Source organism: Cottoperca gobio, chromosome 16, assembly GCF_900634415.1.
Source record: "Cottoperca gobio chromosome 16, fCotGob3.1, whole genome shotgun sequence".
In the NCBI taxonomy this organism is placed as follows: domain Eukaryota; kingdom Metazoa; phylum Chordata; class Actinopteri; order Perciformes; family Bovichtidae; genus Cottoperca; species Cottoperca gobio.
This window is the reverse complement of record NC_041370.1, coordinates 14,424,094-14,451,702: the sequence shown is the minus strand read 5'-3', so window position 1 is coordinate 14,451,702 and position 27,609 is coordinate 14,424,094. Positions and strand designations below refer to the sequence as shown.

Below are 27,609 nucleotides of genomic sequence, written 5' to 3'. Positions count from 1 at the left end.
AAGGTGACCTCTTTCTGACCCTGATTATTGTGAAACAGCCCACCATAGCCTTTAGCCAAGCTTCCTGTAGCTAGCTAGTTCCACTCCATGCTGAGTCTGTGTGCAGCTGGCGAGCATCATTACGGATTAGCAGTGACAGCCCTGGTCCAAGCCTAAAAAGTGAGACCCACACACTGATCTGGCCAAACAACCTCAGCTGAACAGATTTCACTTCCAACCAGACCCAGCATCCTCCTCCTCCTCCTCCTCCTCCTCCTCCTCCTCTGCCTTTAAGGCTCATCTACCCATGAATCATCTCAAAAACATCTTGCCGTTTCCTTATAGGAGGCTCAGGTGTTGTGGTAGGGGTTCTTGCTGTGTTAGTTACTCTCTGTGATAGCATTTCCTAAAATTGTGTCTCTGAATGAGTCTCTGGCTGACCATAATGACGCCCCAGGCTGCAAACGTTCACGAAGCCTCTATCTCTATCACATACTGCCGTGGTGCAACAAACGGCCTATTCACCACGATGAACTGGTCACAAGCCTTACTACAGCAGCTGCATGTGCCTGTGTCTGTGTGTGTGTGTGTGTGTGTCATGGTATCTGTGTTTCTGTCCTTTTTCCAACCTGTGTCTGAAACAGATCTGCTCTACGTTACGAGCAATCGCCATGATGGGACACAAATGTTTGATAAGATATTCAAACAGCCAGTGTACTGTTATCAGTACCAGGAACTATATCACTCATGGTTCCATGAGCTTGTGATAAAACGACCAAACAAAAAGGTGCGAATTAGGTACACTCCTTGCTTTTATACGAGCTGCGTTTCATATCAGGTCTAATCTTGTTTTCATGAATTCTACTGCTCACTAAATGACATTGACTGTGACTCTCTCGGTCCCTTGTGTCATCATTTGGTCGAGTTGAGTCAAAATACTGAGGGAGAACATCCATCATTAAACTGCCCAGCGTGTGTTTGTACTGCACAATGTAGAATCCATGTGAGACTGTATTTAGGCACAGATAAAGGCTAAATGCTCACAATAAAAAAGCAACATGGAGATGCTAAGCAGGTACGTTTAGCATGTCAACTTAGTTTAATGTTATCATGCTAACATTACACGTTAACATACTACATGTAGTTACATGTAGGCCATCGTAGTTCTCCAACACGCTTGTGAAACTGCAGTACCTCCTGAATTCCATTACTTCTAAGTGTTATGGTAAGGATGGCCTTTGAGTGTTCAACACAGTGAACCACCTTCTTTACACCCTCCAAGAACTGGGAGTCTCAGGCACTGCACTCCTGCTCAAATCCTACCTAAAAGGCTGTACCGACAGGGTAGGATCTGTATCGGCCCCTGTCAACTCACCACTGTGATTCCTCAGGGCTCCGTACTGGGTCCCCTCCTCTTTTCTCTGTACAAAAATGTACTTGGCTCTCTCATTCAGTCTCATGACTTCTCCTACCAATTACACAGGTGACACTCAACTGATTCCGTCTTTTCCCAGTTCCGAAACCCAGATGTCTGTTTGACATCCCTCAGTGGATGTCTGCACACCACTTAAAGCTCAACCTTGACAATACCAAACTGCTTATCCTTCCAGTAAAGGGCTCTCCCATCCAAGACCTTACCATCAACATCAGCACTTTGGTTGTTTCCCCGACTCGGAATCTGAGTGTGACACTGAACGACCAACTGTCCTTCAATGACAGCATCGCTCCTGCAGATACACCCGTTACAATATCAGGAGGATACATTCCCTACTGACCCAGAAGGCGATGCATGTTCTGGTCCAGACTCTTGTCATCTCATGCCTTGACTACTGCATCTCCCTCCTGGTTGGACTACCTACATGTGCCATCTGACCTCTACAGCTCATCCAGAATGCAGCAGCCCGACTGATCTTTAACCTACACGAGTTCTCCCACACTACACCGCTCCTCCACTCCCTTCACTGGTTACCAGTGGCTGCCCGAATCTGCTTCAAGACACTGGTACTGGCCCACTGTGCTGTGAATAGAACAGGCCCATCCTACATCCAGTCCATGGTCAAAACATGCACCCGAGCCCACTCACTTCGCTCTGCATTGGCCAACTCCCTCACTGCGAGTGAGACCCAGATACAACCTACAACCTCAAGCCCTTTCACCCAGAACATCAGAGGTAGAGGACTCTGGGTGAGCAACCCCGACCAACCCATCGTTCACTGACACCAGACACACTGCCAGCTGGCAGCGTCAGTATACAGCTGTGCCAGGGACACTGACACACGCAGTATTCAATGTCAAACAGAAAAACACACACACTGGTGCTAAGCAAAAGTACACCGAAGAAAATGTCCAGACACAAGCTCTTAATCTCTTGAAGTGATGACTAGTGTTACTTTTTATGGTTATCCAGAACAGAACAATGTTACAGCGTGCCCTTCTACAGAAACAGCAAAGCTCTAACTCAGTGTATCCCACCCAGCTGGAAAGCACAACTCAGCGGTGTATTTCCCTCATAGATCAGTGGGGGGGCTGAAATTCCTGGCATTGGTGCCAAGCTTTACCTACGGAGCCTCTATTCTTTGCTGGGAGCGTGAGCCAGCCAACGCCACCAGGGTTTTGGGGCCTTTCTTTGCGTACAGTAGGTCAAAGGGTGCAGCATGTAAACAACTCTGCCAGGGTTAGCCATACAATTCCCTGATAGGATGAATGGGCAGGGTGAGATAATGATTAGTAGGATGATCATTCCATGTGCAGCTCAAAGGGCACTGTATTTCTGGAGTAACAAAAATGAGTCAGGTGTTCAGTCTTAAAAAAGCAAAACAATATCCTTTAGAATCTAGACAATGCCTCAGGCTGAAATGTACATGTTATATAGGTGAGGGGCAACATGTGCACAGGGAGGGGCTGTGCATCCTGCAGTGGAGCTGAAACTGAATGAAGTGCCAGTTTGCACTGAGGGAGAGCACATGCATAATCATTAACCTGCTGTCAAACATGCTTACAACACCCCACTTTCTAATGTATATATTTATATGCATCATGTCCTGTCTTATTCATCCTGATCTGGGTCACAACAACATGCAAGATTGAGCATGAAAACTAACTAAACAATTATTATTTAATTACAGGATTTATTGATTAGCATGCATTCAGTCATGAAGGCACATTTGGTGGTCAGTTTTGTAGATGATCCTGACAAATTTCACAGCTTCTTTAGATGTGTGACCTGCAAGCACACCCAGGGTCAGCCTGATTCCTGATTCGGGACCGACCGACCTACCTCAGCTGTTCTCCAGTGACGAGCACCTCGGCCAGCCGCTCCAGCTCTGCAGCCTTCTTTTGCATGGTGTTCCCGATGCCGTCCATCTCTCTGCAAACACAAGAGACACACACCCAGGGTGTTTTTTGTTGCCAAATATCCATACACAAAGGCATCCTTCTGCACTGGGAAAATGCATTCTTGCATTTCTTGGAAATGAGTAAAAAGATGCTGAGCAGCAAAGTGTGCATCAGTATCTTTCTAGCTGACAAACATAAAGGGGAACGAATGGGTTGAAAAACAAAGGCATGCATGCATCCACGCGGTGATGATTTCAAAGAATAAACAATGCGCTGACGCCTCGGTTTTTGCTTACCCTTCAAGCACCATTGAGAGTGAAAAAAGTCTATCAATAATTCCTTTTGATGAATGAGGATAAAAAATATTCCATTCCAGGAAACATGCAACAATGCAGGCAGTCAGAAGTCATTGCCCAGCCCTCCGTGTGCCATCAGCTCCATCAGCCCACTTTTAATTCCTCGAAAACCTCCAACACCTTGGAATATCTGCACACACACACACATTAACGCATGCGTGCATGCCTTGTTCCCTTCATGAATCCCTCTTTCTATCTGGTATTGTTTGGATGTAACGCTTGTAATAATTTTAAAAGCCGAGTGTATCTCTGAGCGTTGGGTCGGTTTGTTTGTCACTGACACACCACACGGGATGCATGCACGTTTTTCTCCACAGTGCAGCCAGTGCCCATCCACAAAGCCCCCGCATTGGGCGGACTCTGCTTTCGTCACTGGGGGAGTTAACCGGAGGGGCGGGGTTACAGAGGCATGTGAGTGCGCTCGATTCAGACACCGCTTAGTCCTACGAAGAATTATATGTTGTATTATGTTTGATGTAATTTGAGTTGGTACACCTACATGCGTTTTTATTACGTAAAACACAGACCATACAGTGTAATATGTAACCAATGCAATAGCAAAAATCCACACGAACAAACAGTTCATCAGCTATTCTCCTTCCCACTCACCTTTACATCCAGCGCTCCTACCCAATGATTTGGTGAACATGTCAACAGGATCATTGTGTTTTTACATCAAGATACCACGAGTCACACTACACCTAATGTCGTTTAAGCTGACTATGGAAATTACCTAATACAACCACGCCTTAAATACGTTTAAGATGGAAATGTAACCACGGCTTACGGCAAGCGGGCCAGTGGCGCAATGGATAACGCGTCTGACTACGGATCAGAAGATTCTAGGTTCGACTCCTGGCTGGCTCGTTCCTTTTCTTAACTTAGATAAATTAGTTTGTGCTATGCTCTGTTTTAACTGAAGTAAGCAATGAATACAACTACAGTTTTGATTTTCTCTCAGTCTCACGTATCTATCATCTATTGTGAAGAGTAGTAGCAGCCTACGATTCTGTCTTCCCATTAAACATTCTTTCTTCCTTCTATACAGGAACTAACCTACTAAATACTTTATCAGCTACAATCAGTAACTCTATTTCACTGATGCTACAATTCACTAGAGTTACTGAAACGGTGTATCTCTATCGGGCTAGTGGCGCAATGGATAACGCGTCTGACTACGGATCAGAAGATTCTAGGTTCGACTCCTGGCTAGCTCGTTCTTTTCTCAATTTGACTTTGAGAAAATGTGTATGAACATTACTCAACACATAGACTGTGTGGTATATGGTTCAACCCTGGAAATTATATGTCGAACTATCATTGCTATATATTGTCACAGGCTCAGGATGGTGATCTAGGACTAGAAATGCTTTGCTCATATACAAATAAAGGATTCAACACACATATTACGTTAGTCAACCGTGGACTGTGTCATTTACATCTTTTGCTGATGATTAGGTAACGTCAGTGTTATTGTTAAATAATCGCCATTCCATTTTTTTAATTGTACAAGGTTACTATGAAAGCAAATATGCTAACACATCTAAGGGTTATCATCAGCAGCTACAATAACGCGTAACTATATATCAGCTAGCGTGTTATGAAGGGGACTTGTTCGTGACTTCAGTTAGGTGATTGTTAATATAATCCTTTACATATTATAATATTAAAACATCGGGACAATTACTTTTTATTATCTGTTCTGCAGACATTGTTGAAGACGATCGCAACGCCAGTTTAGAAACTGCATATCAAATACTCGTTGTCTTAATCTATATTTTAAGATGCACAATTAAGAGTAGGCTAAATCAGACAAATGAAGTAAACTCGAATCTTTTCGTGTTTCTCGAAAAGTTATAGTAGCCTACCTTACCAGAGGCAGAGCTAAACCTCCAAGCAGCATATCAGAAGCCATTCCTGGATCACAGAGGATAATCTGCAGTTGGTGTGCACATATACTTGGAGAGTTGCACATATGTGTGCTGAGGCAAATGGGACCCCGTTAAGAGGACCACCTTAAAAAACGAGATGATACATCTCAAGAGGTTTATCCTGAGAATACAGTTAAGCACTTTTCTTTCTTAGATGGCAGTGCATGGACCACAGATACAGTCCTCCTTTACATGACTGAGTTAATGAAACAATGCATTGTTAATTAATATTAAAAGCAGATAATTAAATAAGTATTTAGTTTTCACAGAATGCAAGATATTCAAATGAAGTATTCTTTCTACATTAAAACCCCCAAATTAAAATAGAAAGTTTGGCCTATTGCAATGCATTTATTAAATATTTTCTTTACAACACTCACACAGCACATATGTAAATGTTCGCTCATCTTAATCTTCAGATGGCTATGAAATAAAGACCTCAATTGACAACCACATATTAAATTAGTAAACTCAAGACATGAATAACATTTGGATGGCAAAGGTAGGTATCAAAACTACTTCCCACTGCAGATCAAATGAGTATTTAAGAGGTTTGCACAAAAGTCAAAATGAAACAAAAGTAAATTAATACAAGCCTACAATATATATCTTATTAAATATACAATGATGCAATCGTAACAAAATACAAAGATCTACAGGCCTAATACCAACCTCTTCATAGGTGCATAGAAAACTCCCAACTCTAAGTGCTAAGAACAGACTGCGTTTGACAAATAGTGTGTTTATTTACTACAGAACATTATAACCTGGCTCTCTGAAGTTTTCCTGCTCAGATTAAACAAAAAACAAGTAATTAAAATGACTGAAATGGTAGCCCCTAAGCACATCATCCTGGGGGATAATGGCATGGTTTAACATTTCTATGGAATGGTCCTTCTATAAAAGTTATTTGATATCATGTATTGCATACAGGTATTTGCATATGGAAATGAGCCACAATGAAAACTTTTCTGTAACTGGTTAAAAATTGGAAAATGAAGGAATGATTGCTATGATTCTTTTAAATAATGCTCAACCCCAATTTGTTATTTTTTGTGTATTTTTCATATGTTAATACACATCAACTATTATTATTGCATGTAGAATATGTATGATATGATTGAACCATTATTTTCCAATAGTTTAGCTGATGAGGCAGCAGAACTATTAGACAGATTATGTATGGATTGATTTGGAAGTGTAAACGTGAAGTTGAATATGAGATATTTACATTTACAAAATCATATGGCGAAGTACTTATGCAGCGGGTATATCACAATGCTTATCTGTATTCAAATTAGGGCTTTGGTGTATTACAATACTTCATTATTGGGTGACAACCTCTTTAGGCGTAAACTTCATTAACATTCCTGTGAAAATACACATCAAACCGTAGTACGATCTGATGCATTGCATTAATCAATCCTCTACAACAAGAATTGCACGTATCCACTCCTGCTGTCAGTCACGCTTTGGCGGTTCCTCCACAAATCCACCAGGTGTCTCCCTCCACCTACTGCTGTGTTAGAAGGAGGCGGCAGCAGCGATGGGAGAGGAGCAGCCGGGCTCCATGTGCTTCAGGTGGCAAGAGTGGCAGAGAAGGTGTCCGTTCAGAGGGTAGCAGCGGTGACCCTCCTCGTCGTTCAGCTCCATCTTACAGTCCTGAACAACACGAAGTGGGTAAAAGGCTGAGACACATTCTCTGACAGCTTACAGAGAAGAATAGAGAATAATTGGTCCGAATTCTGCTCTGTATTCACCTCATTTCCAACCACTGACAGATTGGACGGCAATAATTACCTTGGAAGTGTGCAAAGACACCATTTAAATCGGGTTAACTTTTACATTTACAAAAAGATTTAAACTCCTCATTATTAGCAAATCTGTAAATAGTAAAAAAAGAAAAAAACATGCTCTGCTGAATAAAGAAATTCCTTTATCTGCCTTACAGTTTCAAATATGGATTTTTTATTTCAAAGAGAAAATTCTAATGTCTAACAAAAAAACGCAGGAGGACACGGCCACTCAACAGTTAAACGCTACTTAAAACAGGGAGCTGCTTCTCACAGCCAACTGATTTTTATTTTCATGAAGTGAAAGAACAGCAGCTGTCAATCAGCCTTTGGCAAAGAAAATAAAAGCACTTGAGTAAAATGATGAGCTAGAGATGATGAGGTGGTGCATACCTGCTGTCCTCAGCAGTATGTCATTACAGCCAAGACTGCAATTAACATCATGGATCTACTCATTTTGATTTCTCCAAATGAGCCATTCAGAGAGTCCCTGGCCAAAAGCCACTAAACATGCATGTTTTCAAACGCAAAGCTTCTGAGAAATGTGATGTGTTATTTGAACCCACCTCACAGTGGTAGCATTCCACATGATAGTCTTTGTCCATGGATACAACTCGAATGGTTTCATCAGAGCCCTGGAAAGAAATTCAGACAGACAAACACAACTGAAGACACACTCGCCAGAAGACACTCCACTGTTTTATTCTTTTCAGTCTGATGAAAAGCTTCAAAAGATTGATACTCATGTAAATCACGAGCTGAATTGTGTGTACTTTAAACCACTTCTCTGCATTACAAACTTGAAGTTTAAGCGCTTGTCAAGTGTCCCTTTAAGCATACTCTGAAGCTACACTGTCAGGGAAGTTACATTATATTTTCTGGATTTACCGTTGAAAAACAAGAAATAACAGGAAGTGTTTCTTTTTCAGTCATCTTTCTCTGGTCACAATATTAGCCTGAGAGGAAACTCCCCTGAACATCCGTATCAACAGCTTACACAAATGTACGAGACACACTAAGCCCCCTACCCAAATACACACACGCTCTACCTCTCCTCTAAATACCAGCCTCACTGCTTACTTAAAGGGGAGGGCAGGGGACATTCCAGCAAAGTCAACTCTAATTTCGGACATTTCGTTACTTTTGCCAGCATGTCCTGCCTGTGTGTTCTCCTCACTGTCCATCCGCTCCCCCTTGACACCACATCAAATCAAAGCCCGGAGATATTAGGCCTCACATTGTTTTGACCTGCAGTCTAGTGGGAAATACACACACACACACACACACACACACACACACACACACACACACACACACACACACACACACACACACACACACACACACACACACACACACACACACACACACACACACACACACACACACACACACACACACACACACACACACCTGTGCCTCGCTCAGCTAAGTTCTGTGTTTGGGTCATAATGGAGTAAACATGAGCAGATAAAGATTTAGAATCTGCAGAGCTCCTGGTGAAAGGTTGAAGGTCCGCAGGTCAAAGTGAACTATTGTTAGTTGTAATGAAGGAATAAGGCAGATCATTCACACCATGTAGGAATTCATTCTACATTCCCTCGGCCAACAACTTGTCTTACTGTTCCTTTACCTTTATATACTTTACTTACTGTTTTAAATGCTGTATATATAAATATATATATATATATTTATATATAAGTTCTTATTATGCATATAGATTTACTACATTTCTGTTTACATTCAGTTTCTTCATTTGCAATACTGTCTACTTTATTTGATATTTTATTGATGTTTATATTTTAGAATTACATTTTAAGTTGCACTATTTAAGAATCTCATTTTGCTTGAATGATATCTTGTTTTATACATATTCAATGAGCATTGCTGGAGGGAGCCTGAGATCCATAACTTTCATTGTCAGCGTCTCTGTAATTGTTGTGTACATGATAATAATGAAGAACTTAGAAAAGTGAACCACAATACCTTGATATGAGAATTATGTCAAAATATGATAATATAGAGAAACCATATATGATGTTTAATCATGACCCGGTCTTAAATAAAGGAGAGTTTTAGCTTACCTCTGAGGGCAGGATGGGCTGGTTACAAGCTGCACATTTAGGCGCCAGGACCCTGGGAGAACATAAAGAAACAATTGTTCATAGATCTGCTTGAACTGCAATCAAATAAATGAACTAAATTCCGACCATTAATGACCTGAATGCACTCAAAGACTGCAGAGGTTACAGTTCATATTTGATTTCTCTCCTCGCTCTTTAAACCTGTTGAGCTTCTCTCCTCTCTTTCTCCCCGGACTCTGACTACATTCAAGATCCTGATTCCACTAAGGAGGTGCCAGCTTTGCAGATGTTCTGTCTTTCACTCACACACGTGATTCCCCGAATCCAAAAAAAGAATAGAAAAACAAAAAGCCAAAATTAATCCATTTTTTCCACACACATGGCTGGCACCTGGATGTCTGAGGGAATAAGGGCCTCTCAGAGTGGATGAGCATGACTGTGGCTAAAAGGCAAACACATACTGTATACACAATAAGGTTTGTCTGATTGAATCAGTGTAGAGAATGTAGAGAACATGTGAGAGCTGCCACACAGGGATCGCTCATGTGCCTCACTGTGCTGTACATGTTGTCCCAGCAGGGGAAAGAAAGGCTGCAACTTTAGAACTGCTATTGAGGTTGAACAGGTGCTACTGCTGACAACTTTGACGGCAGTTTCTACAAGTGGCTAACAGGCACAACCCTTGATTTTTCACTCAGATGTTAGACGCTCTGTTTTTGTCCTCACAGAGCGTCTGATTGTTGTGTTTGGACAAGAGGAGCGATGGACACACGCCACTCTTCACACCTCGAACTGGACAGTGATCTTTTCTCCCTCCCCCTCCCTTTCCTTTCATCTGACTACACTTCTCATGTGTCTGCCACACGTGGCAGAGAGTCTCGACCCTTCGCAGCCGGATCCTGCAGTAGCGAGGGAATGTTAAGGAGCTGTGAGGTCGTTTAACTCAGAATATGAAACCTAGACATTTTTTTTCCAGCGTCACGCTAAACTAATTTAACAGATAAATCCAGATCATGCGCTCAGGTTCCTTTGACATACTGTGTAACACGTAACACTCACCTGTGGTAGTCTTTAAGGCAGTAGATCTTATTTTCAGTGTCCACAGTGAAGGGCACTCCGTCAAGGCTCTCATTACAGATGACACAGCGGAAACAGCCGGGGTGGTACGATTTCCCGAGGGCCTGCAGGATCTATAAAGAGGGAAATGAGTGAAGAATATCAGGACATCAATACTCCTATTCATTCCGCTACTTCCCATTTCCTCACTATCTGTATCCAATTAAATTAAAAGTCATTGTTCTTTAAAAAATCCTTTAGATTAGATGAATCTTTAACGATCCCCGTGGGTATATTGGGTCGTAAGAGTTTCTTAGAATAGGAAGAAGCTAAGAATAAGCCCACCCAGAGTACTAAGGATAATATATAACAAGTTATCACACCTACAGCAATTTAAAGCTACACATTTAAGTCAAAGGCAGACGATATGTTGTATTTTATATACAGAAATATGTACATAATGTAGAATACAGTCTCAGTGATCAAGTCCAGCAGATTTCTGCTGTTATACACAGGATGTTAAATGTGCAGATGAGGCAGCACAATAAAACAGAGACTCCTTTATCTCTGTCTGCTGGATGGAGGACATATGTAGACTCATGTCTACAAAAACCCTTCATATGCTGCAACACTTCCTGACTTCATCACATGCTGTGTGTGTGTGTCCTGTTTTTACCCATGAGCCTGAGAGAGAGAGAGAGCGAGAGAGAGAGAGAGAGAGCGAGAGAGCGAGAGAGATACTTCCTCCTGAGTCTTTATCCAGATGTGACCACAGAAAGCTCATTTAGGATGAAGTAACTTTAGGTTTCTGCTGAGATCACCTGGCTCAGACCCACACACACAAACAAACACACAGACAAACACACAAAAGTACACACAACTGGAGAGAAGTAACAGACACTCACCATGTCCATGATCAGATGTCCACATGCGTTGCACTTGTCTGCAGACTGCTGGAATCCAGAGTACTTCAACAGGCGGAGAAAAGACGACAGTGAGATCATTGGAATTTGGATATTTAATGGCTGACTGAAATCTCTGACTTTCAGACAGCTCCATAATGTCTCCCAGGCATAATCCAAAGTAGCCTATGTAGTAAAACCTTTCCTTAAAACTAGTTAAAATCACTGCTTTCCTTCTCTGAGAACAAAAAAACCCCGGCCCGCACAGTTTTCATTTTAGGTGTGTGGAATACTGAGCAAAAGTCCATATGGTGTGGTTCCTGAGATTGGCATTAAACTGATACAGTATTTGAATCAGTCAGCTCTGCTTTATTCCGTGTTAATATGTATGAGCAGTGTCAGTGAGCAGAGGCTTCACTTACAGGCCTGGCAGAAGAGCAGCACATAGAGGGAGAAGTTTAATTCAGTATAGATTTTGATTTTAATAGAGCAACTGAGAGCTTTTGGTGCAAAGGCAATTAGATGAGGTTTCATACAGAGGGGCTGATGGGATAAACACGCACAGAGCTACCGACAGCGTGAATACAAGGATGAGTTAGGAAAATACAACGAAAAGAATGGATTCCCTATAAAAACACAGCATGCACACTGGCCAGAAAATGTGTGCTGGTAATTACAACAAAAAAAGGAGTTTCAATTGTGTTTAATATACATCCTATGATTATGCAATTGAATGTTTCCATGTTTGCAAAGTACCTACAGTCCTTCTGCACTGGTGTGAATGGCCTGACTGCCCTCAACCCTATAAACCAAAGCAGCTTCTCCAGTTACAGACCTCCTTCCAGTCCCACCCAGAGAGGAAACTGATATGATCTGACTGCATTAGATGCGAGAAACTAAGCCACAAGGTCAAAGTCTTCTAACCGATATTTTATATATATCTAGACTATATATATATATATGTATATATATATATATATATAGATATATAAGATATACAATATAGTATATGAGATATAGATCAATATAAATGATGACGAAGAGACACAGAGAGAGAGAGAACAGAGCCGAGAGAGGGAGAGAGAGAGAGCGACACCAAATGAGAGAGGAGACAGAGAGACACAGCAGAGACACAGAGAGAGAGAGAGAGACAAGAGAGAGAGAGAGAGAGACACCAGAGAGAGAGAGAGAGAGAGAGGAGCACACAGAGAGAGAGAGAGAGAGAGACACACAAGAGAATGAGAGAGAGGCCCAGAAGAGCGAAGGGAGAAGAGAACCAGGAGAGAGGAGTGAGAGACACACAGGAGAGAAGAGAAGAGAGAGGCGACACAGAGAGAGAAGAAACACAACAGCAGAGAGAGAGAGAGAAGAGAGAGAGATGAGGAGAGAGAGATAGAGAGAGGAAGGAGGAGAGGAGATGAGAGAACAGGAGAGACGACACAGAGAGAGAAGAGACCAGAGAGAGAGCAAGAGAGAGAAGAGACACACAAGAGAGAGAATAGGAAGAGACACACAGCACGAGAGAGAAGCAGAGAGAGAGAGAGAGAGACCCAAGAGAGAGAGAGAGCACAGAAAGAAGAGGAGAGAGAGAGAGAGATGAGCACACACGAGGAGGAGAAGTAGACGACAAAGAGAGAGAGAACAGAGAGTAGAGACACAGGAGAGAGCAGAGAGAGAGAAGGCACAGAAAGAGAGAGACACAGAGGGAGAGACACACACAGGAGAGAGAGAGAGAGAGAGAGAGAGAAGACCACACACAGATATCGATTAGCGAAGAGGAGATTAGATAGAGAGAGAGTATAGATAGAGAGAGATATAGAGATGAGAGAAGAGAGATAGAGAGAGATTGATATAGAGATCACAGAGATGAGAAATATAGAGAATTATCTCGAGACACACAACACACACACAGAGAGAGATAATATATATAATATAGGTGGTGTATATAATATATATATTACATACATATATATATGTGGATGATGTATATATAATTAGTCGGTATATATATTAGAGAGTGTAGATATATATAGATCGGGGAAATATATAGATGTATGTATAGAGATATACAGATAGAGATAGATAATGACATGAGACATTACAGATATATGTGTAAGATATATATATATATAGTAATCTATATAATGTATATATATAGATATAGATATTAGATATAGGGAGAGGTAGACTGGGAATGAGAGAGATAGAGAGGAGGAGATATAGACAGACATAGAGATAGAGAGGCGAAGAGGAGATAGATACAGAATATAGTAGACAAGACACATAATAGAGTGTAGGGAGAGATAGATAGGGGGAGCCAGAGAGGGGAGAGAGAGAGAGAGAGGGAGAGAGAGAGACAGACAGAGAGAGATAGAGAAGAGAGAGAGAGAGAGACAGGAGAAGAGACAAGACACCGAGGAGTAGAGGTAAAGATAGATATAGAATACAATAGAGAGAGGGAGAGACTAAAGAGCTATAGATCTATAGAGAGAGTAGAGATATAGTATAGAGCTAATAAGAGAGATGAAGAGGAGAGATAGATAGATAGAGGAGATAGAGATAGTATATATGATAGAGAGATCTAGAGATATTATATATTATATAGAGATATATATATATTAGTAGATATATAGATATATATATATATATATATATATAGATATACTATATCTATATATAATATACACACACACACACACATACACATACATACATACATTTACACATATATATACAGAGAGATTTGTAAATGTTGAGACAATAGATATGTGGACCGGGGTGGAAGTGAAGACAGCTCAAAGGTATTGTGTGTTATCCCAACCTAAAGAAACTAAGGTCACAGACCACATACCTCAGTTGAGGTTTACTAAAGATTTATTTGACCGCCTCACCAGAAAGTCCTCTTCACAGAAAACCCTCCCTCCGACATAGTAGAACGCCTTCCCTCTTAGCCTCCGACCTGCCAGAAACAGACACACAGGGAAATCCATTTGCATCATTTCACTCGAGCAATACGCTACAGTACCACACCTGGGACTCTTGGGAGAACAATTACAATAAGTGGATTAAAGCTCACAAGAAAAGGTGAGTCAATGATAGAATGCTAAAATGTCTTCCTGGAAAATCCTGCAAAGCCATGAAACCAGTCTCAGAAAATAGTTACGGCACTAATGCATAAAGACCGTGGTGATTAATTACACCCATTCGAAGGTAATGGACCCCCTTGCAATATTCATTATATCCTGCTGAATCCCGGCCAGATAAATCAAACAAACGGATCTCTGGTGTCTTAATATAATATTGCTGGGACACAGAGTGGGTTGAAGTAGGACAAGGAACACATCTGGATCAAACACATGTGGGGGAAAATGCTGATTAAATTCAATTACTAGACAGGTGCAACAGATTAAACAGTCTGCTCTATCGGATTTCATGGCAACCGCAGGCCAAGACCTACAGCGACCTGCTATTCTTCTTCTTTGTTCCTTTCTGGTGTCTTTCCGCATGCTGGGTGTGCTTCCTGTCAGTCTGCGTGTTTTAATGGTTCTATGCTCTGGAGCAGGATTCTCATAGTGACGCACACACACGCACACACACACACACACACACACACACACACACACCACTTCACAAAGCTATTCTTGCCCAGGTCCCACAGGAAGAGAAAACATTCCTCACATTTTCTAAGTGGGGAGGTGAGGGAGGGGACAGCAGGGGTTAACCTTGGTGAACAGGAACCTTCTTTATCTCCCATGCTTCATCTCATGCTCCGTTTACCTGATTGCTTGCATCCAGATAGTCTCACACAGTCATTTAGCCTCAAGGAATTTCAGTTTCAGAAGAAATGCAGTCATAGACATAACTGTGGTACAGGGCATTTTAAATACAGGGCTTTCTTTAGATTCTTTGTGGAGAACATGAACAAGTCAACAAGTCGTTAGCATTGGCACATCCCTTCATTGGACATAGTAAGGTTGGGTGTTATGACAGTAGTTACCGTGAGATGATGTATTGTCCATCGTTTTGCTATACCCTTTGCACATATAGTGGTAGCTAACCTGGGAGTATTAGGCCATCAAGGGCAATGTTGCAAATTACGGATGATGATATTCGCATCCATGTAATGAAGCACTTTGATGCTGTATTAGCTTTAAAAATAGACCTCACTAGGTATTATATCCCTAAATCGTTTATCAATTCATTCGAGTTAATTTCCACACAAAATGACCATCAATCTCTTCTCGTGGGGTATCGATGATCATGAGAAAGGTGAGGGATCAGCCAAGAACTACAATGATCTCAAGGCAGCTGGGACCACAGTCACCAGAAAACTATTGGTAACACACTACGCCGTAATGGATTAAAATCCTGCAGCACCCGCAAGGTCCCCCTGCTCAAAAAGGCACAAGTACAGGCCCATCTGAAGTTTGCCAATGAACATCTGAATGATGCAGAGAAGGCTTGGGAGAAGGTGATGTGGTCAGATGAGACCAAAATTGAGATATTTGGCATCAACTCGACACGCCGTGTTTGGAGGAAGAGAAATGCTGACTATAACCCTAAGAACACCATCCCCACCGTCAAGCATGGAGGTGGAAACATTATGCTTTGGGGATGTTTCTCTGCGAAGGGGACAGGACGACTTCACCGCATCGAGAGGAGGATGGACGGGGGGTAACATCTTGGCCGATAACCTCCTTCCCTCAACCAGGACACTGAAAATGGGTCATGGATGGGTCTTCCAGCACGACAATGACCCAAAACATACGGCCAAGGCAACAAAGGAGCGGCTAAAGAAGAAGCACATTAAGGTAATGGAGTGACCTAGCCAGTCTCCGGACCTTAATCCCATAGAAAATCTGTGGAGGGAACTGAAGCTTCGAGTTCCCAAACATTAGCCTCGAAACCTTAAATGCGAATCAGTTTATATCTTTTACATGATGTACATTATACACTGACCATTAAAATGATAAACTGTTCATTTCTTTGTAAGTGGGCAAACTTACAAAATCGGCAAGGGATCAAAAATGTATTTCCTTCACTGTATATCTAGTAAGGGAGAAAAAGAGGTCAGCTAAAGAGGCTGTCGTCTTAAAATCAGGAGGCAATTGTTTGAAAGAAGCCGGAATTACACGTAGAGGCAAACGCAAGAACTGAAAAAGAAATGAAGTGAAACCGTATGATTCATCTTTTTACATCAATGGCACATGACATTCTCTAAACCGGTTATTCACAACAACATGATTACTTTAATAGAATAACAACGGTCTTGCAACCAAGGTCTGGCCCAGGCGGACGCAATAACTAACCTAGGCGAGTAATTTCGATCGGGGCAAGGTGTGGAACTGGCCAGGGGTAATTACTGACAGACAGTGTTGGAACTGTGTCCCTAAAGGAGCAAGGGAAGGATGAAGAGGAGGAAAATGAGATATGGGCTATTCCTCCTCTTCACATTCCTATCTTTTTTTCCCCAGTGAGTCAGAGAGGGAAGGCTCTGAGCTTTGCGGAAAGATAAGAGTTTAATTAAAGTCAGCAGTCAGGAGTTATTATTTGAAAAGCACCAGAAAGAACTGTGACTGTTGCGCTTTCATAAAAATGTAAAATACCTGAGGGACAGAACAAAACACAAGGCCATTTTCTAATTAAAACATTCTATGAATTCCATTATGTAATCCCATTCAGAAAATAATAAATTCACAATGACCCCTGCCATGGCTTCCTAATGAGGCCTCAACCCTGTTCTTTCCTGTGAGTAGATTACTCAAGTGAGGCATCTCAGCAAAAGAGCATCTCTTTTGTAACTATTTCACATTTGTAGATGGTTTACTCTTGACATTCAGTTTCAACTCCTGCCCTGTTAGAGATATATAGGTACAGTTTAGTTGACAAAGAAAAAAAGCTTGCCTGCTTTAAAAAAAAAAAAAAGTATTTTTGTAGTCTGAATGCATTCCTCTCACTGTGAATAGCACCTGGGATGTTTGGTCAAGGTCCCGACAATCTACCCACCAGATGTTAACATACCAGTGGTTTCAGGACCAATCAGATCCTTATTTGTATTCTCCAAAGCCTGCCGAGCCGGCTGGAATAAGGGGCTGATATTATGAAAGGAGAAACTGTGTACCGCTGTTCCTTACAAACTCAAGTCCTGCCTCACATTGCTGCCACATTAGTATTAAAAAAGACACTTAACTTGGGATTAATCAGGAAGGTACATATAGCTGTGAAGTCATTTCTACCTGCATTTCATGTCACATATAAATATACTGGAAAGAAAACGAGAGTCTCATATAAGGAGAGGCCTTCTTTTTCCTTCTATTTCCACAGATATTTTTGAGTAGGCTAATGTGTAAACCAGTTCCCCTGATTACAAACTTGAGCTTAATCTCCAACTGGAATTGGGTCATACCGTTAACTGTGTGTATACAGTCAATGATTAGCCTGGAGGGAGGGAAGTCCCCCCCTGCAGCGAAGTACGCAGACACTTAGCCTGAGCCCTCCTAGCCATCAGGAATGTTCTCCTGCCTTTCAGTCACCTTGGGGGAACTGGTGGAGTGAGGGCATGGTAGGTAGTTCACGGTCATAAAGACTTGGTATGCAACTCAACAAGTGTGACAGATGTCTTGACATACAGACTCTGGTGGAAGAAGAGAAGGGATGCTTTATAGACAGACACTGTATATTCGATTGCATCGTGCTGTTTGCTATGTGGGCACAGCATGATTACATATGCATGTATCAGCGTGCCTCTGCGTGCTGACTACATGTGGTGTGCTCCCACTGAATGGTCTCCCTGTCCCGCTCTGTCCTCCCATCTCGCTGCGCCCAGCTGACATAACAGCACCCAGTGTCCTCCTGGAGCCAGACCTACTGAGGGCCCCTATGCCTGCATTCCACCCCCCAGCTGAGAAGCTTTTCCCTGGGGCCACTCACAGCGAACACAACCCTTATGCCCTCACATGGAGCAAGCTATGAGAGGTATGTGGTGTGTAAACTCCTCTCTCCCACCACTTCAGACATCAACTTCACTCTCAGCCACAATGTGTCTCCTGTCTGCTCTCACACACATGTATAAACACACAGGACGGAGGGTAAAAGAAAACACAGAGATGTTAATCATACATTTGGGGGCGTAACCAGCAAGGTCAAAGGTGCTGCAGAATAATGGGCCAGAGTAGAGGTCACCACAGTGCCACATATACTCTACATACCTACCATCTGATCATTTGGACGGAGATTTTAATTGGCTGGAGCAGAGAGCCAGGTCATGCTTCAGCGAGGGAGGTGAAGGGCTGTCCAGGTCAAGCTACAGGTCACACATACATCGGACAGTGCAGCCAGGGTGATGAACCTAAACTGATAACTGGCTGTACCTAATTGGTCAGGTAAACTGACAAACTAAAACCAAAAACCTAACCAGAGCAGCACTGACACAACAGATTAGTTCACTGTCTAGCAATGAAAACTTTTTGCAACCTGTCCTAAATAATGCAATGTTTAGCTCACAAACTTCCAACACATGTGCAGTTTGTTTAGCCTAATGCTGTCTTTAAAGATAAAACTGCATCTGCCTCTGGCAATTAAAACCAAAGGAACGAAGACCATATTTTGTCTTTGAAGTTGTCGTCAAAGTATTTCTAAACAAATAATCCCTGCAGCTAACCAGTACAAGGTGCTACTAGCCATTATTGCCTCTTTACAAGCGTGAAGAAGTACACTAATAAGAAGATGCTTATAATAAACACCTTTCTCGTGCGTGATTTATTGTTTTTATAAGTCGTCATTTTCAGTCTCAAGCTCTACACAACACTTGGATACACTCTGAGAATGAAACTAAAACAAAAGTTATTTTATTGACTGATGGATGAATTAGGTTGGCAAAAAGTCTTGCTCCATGTGTCTTTGTGTGGGCTGGGGGAGTGACTGGCACACCCAGAAACCAAACACCGGCAGCACAGGACAGTAATCCTCAAATAATTGTGTGTTTTTGCTCGGGGTGGTGAATGACTGAAGGAGAAGGTACCACTTTCAATTCAAGAGAACAGGGTCTTTGGCAGGCTTCTAGTCAGGAGGTCACATGAGCTTTACATGTGAATCGACCGAGGAGAGAAGGTGAAAGTGTTTGAATGGGAGCGACAGACTTAGTGTGCTGTGTATGTGTGTACTTACTACAGGCGCTGCAGGTGAAGCAGTTGTCATGGTAGAGGCTACCCATAGCTTGGCAGGCCTGGCTGGCTCCATAAACTGCCTTGTTGCACTTAACACAGACTCCTGGAACACAACACAGCATATGACCAAGTCAGAAAAAGTCACAGGGAAACACAGAATTAGGTCATACACATACTGATGTATACACACAACATCAATCCACAGAGATATAATTAACAATCTAAGTGTATTGTATCAATACAAAAAGAGTTGTGGTGGCTATGATCCAGATTAAACCAGACAAAAACAATGGAGACAGAGAAAAAAAATCCCTTCACAAAAGTCAGGAAGCTGGGTAGCGGGCTGCATCACTGAAAGGGGAAATATATCCCAACTTGCCTATTTGACTTGGCTTGGAGACTGAGAAGTCTGTTATTAAAGACTTTGATAAAAATCTAAATGTTCACACACAGTCAATGTGGCTTCATATCAAGACACTCACTGGAAGCTACTCAATATTCATCCGTCCACTCGTCCAAGCCAACTAGATTTACAAAGTATGTGCATAGAAAAGTTTATAAAAGAAGAACAAAATAGAGATAAACCCCAACCCCTTGAAAGCATGACTTTTCTCTCCTGTGCGTTGGGTGAAGAATACCAGTTCAAGCATTTTAAAGTGCATGCCAGGCAATGTTACATAATCTCACCTTTGACTTTGGACTGCTCATGAACAACGCAAGGTTTCTATGTGATCAATATTTTATCATGAACTGCTTATGCAACACTACTTGCCTGGCATGAAAACATTATCTTTCTTTGCACCACTTCCATGGCAATCTAAATCTCTCCCGCCGCACTCTAGGTAGTCAGCTGGCTGCTCAATCAATCACATACGGTATGATATGACCTTCTAATCATGAAATATTAAGTTAAAGTAACAGATGGAGCAATGGCATTGACAGAAGATGAAAGCAAGACCGTAAGCTTCTATTTAGTGTGAGGATCTGTGTGCGTGTACATGAGGCTATTTGTGTGTGTGTGTGTTTTTATAGAAAAACTCCCTGGAGACAGAGAAATAGAGATCCGCAGAAGAGCGTGGCCCAGCCCAGGTCCTGCTTGAACACTGACAAAGAAACTTTTGTTTTCACTGTATCCAACACACATCACGCGGCTGCCCTCTTCCAAAAACAAACTGTTACATTTAATACCTTCAAAATGTTTCTCCTTTTCGACTTTCAGTAATGTAATATACAACTGGGTTATATATAATTCAACTAAAGCCTTTCCTAATACCACAACAGAGGACACATCATCAGGGGCCCCAATGGCTGGAAAGAAGATTTAGAGATAATAGAGGGATATTATTAGAAAGCGGAAGAATGTTACTCTTATGTAAGCTATTTTGTTTACATGAAAACATAATAAAGTAGTCATGCCTTCAAACTACTGACATGAATGAGAGAAGGTTCTATGAATCAAATTATGCTTTTCTTCTGTAAATGTTGACGACAAACAGTTCATGTCAGAGGACACAGCGGGAATAACATTCTCAGGAAAACTGTACACACTATATATAATGCAGTCCACATGCAGTATTATGACTTTTTTTAAGATCTGACACTGGGCCAAGGACTTTTTATAGCTTTAATTTGTATGCCCAATGAGAAAGAAAACGCAGTAAAAGTCCATTCACTCTTTTCTTATCCTGTTAGGGACCACACTTTTGGCTAGAGTCCCATATTCCAAAACTGTGATTATTCAGGGGACTGACTGCTTGCTTCAAGTGGGGGAAGGGGAAGCAAAACATGCAGCCAAAACATACCCCCTCCTATCCCCCCCTCACCTTTCCCAATTGTCAAAACTCCCAGTAGATGTCTGCTTGCTGGCCAATATGCCACATACACAGTGTAGCAGCTATTGAGTGTTATCACTTCTAAAGTTAACCCCAAACTTTCATCTATTCTGACTATTACAACTGACTCTGGTGTGTACTGTGTGCTGGTAGCTAACAGTAGCAGTGCTAGTAGTGTTAGCATCTCAACAAAGTCCTAAGTGTAGTGTTGACACAAATATCGATTGCGATACATATCCTTAATGAATATTTGAAATTGTTTCAATACTCATTTCCCACACTATCCACGCTTTCTCGGACTATATTCTCTCCAACAGCGAGTACACACACACACACACACACACACACACACACACACACACACACACACACACACACTCCAGTATTCTGACCATACTAGCCATAAGTAATGACATTTTTAACTATACATTTAAAAGGACTGAGCAATGTGAGAGAACTTTCAGAATAAAATAAATACATCAACCCCATCTACAAACATATATAAATGCAACTTTTAAAGTAGCAAAATGATGCACTCTCATTCACTGAAATGTGCTGAATACTGTGTCACCATTTTCTAACTTTTACCATCGCACACAGACACCACACCCAGAAGTGACAAAGCATATTCAATTCAGTCAAATACCCCAGGCCATATATTCATAGACAAACAGAGACATTGATGTGCATGAGAGGATATCACTCGCTCACACACACACACACACACACCACACACACACACACACACACACACACACACACAGCCTCCAAAAGCCTGCCAAAGCACAAGCCAAGAATCCCTGGGAAGAGTTAAGACGAAGCTTTTCCACTCAACAGCCAGATGGGATAAATGAATCCTCCATCTTAACACAAACACTAAACGCTCAAATTAATGTGTGTGTGCGAGAGGAGGAAGTCAGAGAAAGAGGAGAGAACACTGGGATGTCCCACCACTTCTCCCCTCTTGGATGACCTTGTCTATAAATCTCTTATCCTCTCAGGCTCTTGTGGCCAAGGACAAAAAAGCATCCACGAACTTGTCCCTAAATCTCTCCGTTTGTCTACTCATCCATTCAAGTGGAACTCGTCTGGGACTCCCCTCCCCTTTGTATCTTAAGACCCTCATTTCTAAAATTCCATGCTATCTTCCTTCAGACATTCCACAGTGGTCCCCCGGTGCATCCGTTTGGCACTGGACTCATTTTCCCAGAACCTCCAGCTGCAGTTTTGCCAATCAGCACCTGGTGTACGGTCAGGAACTGCATGGATGGATCTCAGCACACTGGATTGGTTAAACACCACCATGGCACTGGCAGACTTTTAACAGCACATTCAATCCCATCAGGCTCAAATAAACCTCAGCTTTAACCTGACAATCTACAAACACAAATGAGATCTACAAAAATGGCAATGTACTTAAGAGGATTAAAAAGTCTGCATATACACATTATTCACAATTATGAAGGTCTTCTATGGTAAAACCTAAGTTTTGTCAAGAACACTAGCCTACACAAGTTTTTTCTGGCATGAAAGCATGACTCATAGGATGAGCTATGGTCTCGTGGAAACTCCATTCAGGAACTGTGTGGGCTATGTGGGAACGTGTATGAAAAAAGCCTTTACTGTATTACTTTAAAACCTACACCTCTGCTGATTGCTCACACTGCGCTCTTCCACACATCCGTAAAATGTGCGTCACTGAGCTATTTGTGAGCCTTGCCTTGACAGTGACGTATGCCAGAACCTCTTCACTTAAGCACAGCAGGAGGCTGAGAAAGGCTGAATTACAATCGTGATATTCCAGCAGGAAATTACTTTCAAAATGAAGGCAAGGGTGGGCTATGTATGTGTGTGTGTATGTGTGTGTGTGTGTGTGTGTGTGTGTGTGTGTGTGTGTGTGTGTGTGTGTGCGCTCTGTGGCTTCGACCACGATATCCCCCATCTCACATGCTTTCTCTCACTGTGTTGCTTTCCCGTAGTGGGACATCCCGTTTTCATTAATGGCCTTTGCCCCAAAAACCTTGTTGCCATGTGAGCAACAAACACACAACCAGCAACATACAGTATATCTCACCTATTGTATCTACAACAGTCTGTGTAAGCGGACCTCATAGCAATGTTAAATGTTGCATTCATTTCCTGATAGCGTTCCTACAGTCCAGATAGAGCAGCTGGCAGGGATATGAGGAATATGAACCAGAGTATTCTGCTGATGATGGACATTCTTCAACAATCCTTTCTACCTCCGTTTCTCAGCATTGTGCATATATAATAATCTTATTGGCGAAACTCAACAAGCGAGAAATGATCGTCAAGATAATTACATGTGTTGTCTTAATTAAACAAACAGCCATGGTTTCTTGTTCCTAATGTGCCCCCAAATGCAAGAACTAACTGTCACAGGTGTTGTCATTCTTTATCATTTTCCCTGTGCGCACGTGTTCATCACTTGCACAAGCATGCATGGCATACTCACACAAAGAGGCATGAGAAATGTGCAAGCACAGGTCTGTAGTAATGACATCATTTGGAAAACAGTAAATGCCACTTCCAGTCGAACAAAATCAACATGGGAAGGAACATTAAAACACGGACTTAATGGAGCACAGGGCTGACGGAAGTGATCAAGCTCTAACTAATGACTTTAGTTATCAATGTTGTCTCAATAGTAAACCATTCAAACTCTGGGAGGAGATAAGAGGGCAACATTTTTCTTTCTGGCCTTGGCCCCATCTTCTACTGCTGAAGGGTTTGTTTCAGCTGCCAAGAGGGAAGACAGTGAATCATTTAAAAAAGACATGAAACAAATTAGAAAATGATTCTGTCTGCATTCCACAGAAGAAAAGAAGAGAGAGGCCTCCCACAGCGATGGCACAATAAGTTCAGCTATTTTATCAGCATAGACAATCAACAAAACCAACCAACAAAGACTGAAGACAACTCCTGATTAGGCCGCAGAAACACAGAAACAAATAATAAATGTGTGTGTCACTGTGTAAGGGAAACACTGAAGAAGGATGACAAAGGGTGACAGTGTGTAAATAAAAAAACAAAAACAAGTGGATTCATGTTCTGAACTGTGGGTGGGCGGTTCTGCCGTTCAATGGGTTTTACAGTAGTGGCCTAATTGACAGAAGCCCCTTGTTGATAGTCTAAACTGTCTTACCAAAGTAGTCAGCCTTTGGTTGGGCATCCATCTCTTTTTCCAGCCGATTGGTGAGGGCTTCTAATTTTATTTCAGCTGTTGAAGGCCCCTGTTCAGGGGGCTGTGCGAGGAGAGCCTGGCAGGGTAGTTGGACAGGCTTGGCGGAGCATGGGACTTCAGCACTGATGGCATGTCCACAGACAGGTATTTGACTCTGACCTTGACCCTGGCTGCTGATTTTGGAGACATTGCCAGGGATCAAGGCAGCAGTTGCCACCTGGGCTTTGGGTAGAGGTGTTTCAAAAGGTGCAGGTAGCAGCGAGGAAGCTTCCACAGGACCATTATGGCTGATAGACGGTCTCGAGGTTGGAGAAGATGGTGTGTAATGGGCTGCAGAATGTGTGGAGGGCTGCTGTATGTGGAAGTCAGCTCCTGCTGTGAAGGCACTCAGAGGCAGGACAGGGATGAGGTCAGGTTTGGCTGAGCCAGAGGGCTCTCCAGCACATCCCCTGGCTGGCCCAGCAGATGAGGGTGGACTGAGGTTTACAGACGGTGTGACAGCCATATTCTGCTGGGGTGGAAGACTGTTGGGGGTGGGAAGTGCATCCTGGCGCTGAGGCTGCTGCTGAGATGTACTTTTGCCCCCAGACCCAGTCAGGGAAAGCTGGCTCTCTCCGGATGGGGCCCAGGCAGCCGGCTGGCTGACCGGTTGACGAGCATGTGTGGGCGCGCTATAGGACGCGTTTCCTAGGCTGGGGGGAGTAGGGGTGTTGTGCTGGTATGAATGTGGCTCTGATCGCTCCTTATTATCGAAATTGTTTCCGTATCCATATGTCCTGCCGACTGGAAGTTCAGACTGAATGCCTGCGTGGTGTTTCTGGACGTCAAACTGCGCGTACTGAGTCCCAGCCGTGGTGCCCGGCACAGGGCCAGAGAGTATCGGGGGCTTCGCTGCCGCTTCACACGGCTGTCTGTAACTATTGATGGGCGGTCTGTCTTTAGTGTAATATGTGCTGTTGTGGCCCCCATTCATTTTAATGGCCTGGGTGTTTTTTGCCATCTCCTCTTGCTGTTTCTGCATGTGTATTTTAGTCATTTTAGAGGCAAAAACTTTTCGTGTCTCTTCAAAGTCTGGGTTGTTTCCTGCATCCCTCCTCATTCGAAACAAACCATCTCTGGATGCTTCATACATGTTCAGATCCTCGATAAACTTACTCGCCTCGAGTCCTAAATCTTCGTATTTATCCATTTTGAAAAAAACTTTCTGTGTCTGCTTCAATGAAGTAAAGTAACACGTAGTTATATTTAAAGGCTAACGTAAAGCCTAAGTGAAATAACAAGTGAAAAAGAGATATTTCCAGTAGCTTACAGTCCAGTCGCTTGACAGGAGACGAGGGTCCAGACCCAGGGGGAAACTTATTCCAAACTTCACCGTCCTTTTTATCGTTCGGCGTAAATAATTAAAAGTTAAAAACTCCGTGTACTCCTCCCCGTCCGTTCAGCTCAGCTCTGCCGCGAACAAGTCGCTGTGTGTCTGGTTTTAAATGTGAGCAGATCCCAGATCCGATAGCCTGGACGACCCCGCGAACTGCCCCCTCCCCTCCTCCCGCGTTACAGTCCCAGCGGGGAACCTTCATTCAAAACTTTACCCTCCGCTCCTCTGTCAAGGAATAGTGATTAAAAGTAGTTAAAATAGCTAAAATGTTGTTAAAGTCGACGAATAAAAGTAGTCTACCGTAAACGACCAGTCCGTGGGATAACCGTTGAAGCACGGAGCCGTACGTGGCCACCGGTCGACTGAAAACAGAGAGCAGTTTGTTTTTAAAGGGGCAGTGCTCAAATTGACCCACAAGTTAAAGTTAAGCGGGATCAGCGCTGGTATCATTAATTATACAGTCATTTCAGTTTACGTATAACTAGCTGTGTGTTAAAATAGTAGAACCGGTGGGCAGATATTCATCCACTCCCTGACGTCCTGTTGATAAAAATATCCAGGGCTAGTTGACTCATTCGCCTCTCTTTGAGTCAGCAAAACACTTTAGCTTTTTCATTTGCTCCATAAAATGAAAGTGCTGTGCTGTTAGACGTTTTACTGTGGACAGTGGTGGAAACTGACTAAGTCCATTTATTAAGTATCCTTCTAAACATACAAATGTAAGGTACTTGAGTGCTTCCATTTCATGCAGAAACAAATATTATTCTTTTTACTCCACTTCATGTATTTGACAGCTACCGTTGGCTACTTTATTGAGATTTTAGCCTACAAAACTAGAATATGAAACTATGCAACAACATACAGTAGTTTAGGTTGGATCCACCAACTTTTATGCATCATTACTTATAATGATTTACTGATAATATTCCCATAACATTAGCCTATAGTAAAACACATTTAGCATTTATTTTGCATTGTGAACTTTCATAATCAAAGTTCATTTTTTTTATAATAGCCAAACTTATTCATACACTTCTATTTAAGTAGACCTACAACTTTCAATGCAGAAATGTATAATGGAGTGTTTTAGTGTGATATTGCCATTTTTACCTAAGTAAAAGGATCTATAATCTGAATACTCTGTCTTCCACTGCTTTTGAGTTTATTTTAGGAGAGGAAAAATAAAGTAAAGCAAAAATTATTTTAGGATATTCAGGAAAGCCTATGGCACTCTCGTCACAACTTTATTAAGTTTCCCGTATCTCGTAAACAATCTATGTAGTGAAGTAAACCCATAAATCTACTGTGACTACTCTATGGGTGTGTTTTTCTTGTGGTTGAGGGGGGCTATTTACAGTGCCTGTGCCCCCTCTGTTTTGGTTGAAGGACGTCACACATTCCTACTCATGAAATACATCTCTCTCACACACACACAGGAAGACACACAGGAACACGTTTTATTTGTGTCCTGGATGGGGCTCAAGTGTACATATATTGTCTGACAGACCCATGTTGATGTGAAAATATGGAACCAGTATCCTTAAGGGGGACTCTAGGCTGCTTCTGGCTGTGTAATTAAAACAGAAGGTTTATAA

General features: G+C 42.3%; 2 protein-coding genes and 2 non-coding genes across 7 annotated transcripts in view; 2 read left to right on the top strand and 2 right to left on the bottom strand.

Moving 5' to 3' along the window:
- The window catches only part of deptor (DEP domain containing MTOR-interacting protein), a 28,392-nt gene extending 24,424 nt beyond the window's left edge, over positions 1-3,968 (bottom strand). For 2 of the 3 annotated variants that reach the window (XM_029452336.1, XM_029452335.1), the window contains exons 1-2: positions 3,612-3,968; positions 3,257-3,346 (exon numbers count right to left, since the gene is read on the bottom strand). In XM_029452336.1, coding sequence (XP_029308196.1) covers positions 3,257-3,346; positions 3,612-3,625 — 104 coding nt within the window. In that variant the 5' untranslated portion in view covers positions 3,626-3,968. The remainder of the gene's footprint in view (positions 1-3,256; positions 3,347-3,611) is intronic. The other variant, XM_029452334.1, reaches the window with a different exon arrangement.
- A 497-nt stretch (positions 3,969-4,465) lies between these two features.
- On the top strand, positions 4,466-4,538 carry trnar-acg (transfer RNA arginine (anticodon ACG)). The gene has a single exon. It is a non-coding gene; the product is annotated as a tRNA-Arg (tRNA).
- Positions 4,539-4,815: 277 nt separating this feature from the next.
- trnar-acg (transfer RNA arginine (anticodon ACG)) lies at positions 4,816-4,888 on the top strand. Its single transcript has one exon. It is a non-coding gene; the product is annotated as a tRNA-Arg (tRNA).
- Positions 4,889-5,937: 1,049 nt separating this feature from the next.
- limd1a (LIM domains containing 1a) lies at positions 5,938-26,398 on the bottom strand. Of its 2 annotated transcripts, XR_003833734.1 has the most exons (9): positions 24,601-26,398; positions 19,604-19,705; positions 14,329-14,396; positions 11,441-11,503; positions 10,539-10,669; positions 9,480-9,531; positions 8,476-8,650; positions 7,962-8,030; positions 7,201-7,264 (listed from the first exon to the last, which is right to left on the bottom strand). XR_003833734.1 is itself a non-coding variant. In XM_029452021.1 (8 exons), exons 1-8 carry the CDS (start codon positions 25,826-25,828, stop codon positions 7,127-7,129), a joined length of 1,851 nt encoding a protein of 616 aa, XP_029307881.1. In that variant the 5' UTR covers positions 25,829-26,396; the 3' UTR covers positions 5,938-7,126. The 2 variants fall into 2 exon arrangements, 1 of the variants encoding a protein (XP_029307881.1); XM_029452021.1 differs by lacking the exon at positions 8,476-8,650 and having other exon boundaries at positions 5,938-7,264; positions 24,601-26,396.
- Between the last annotated feature and the right edge of the window lie 1,211 nt (positions 26,399-27,609).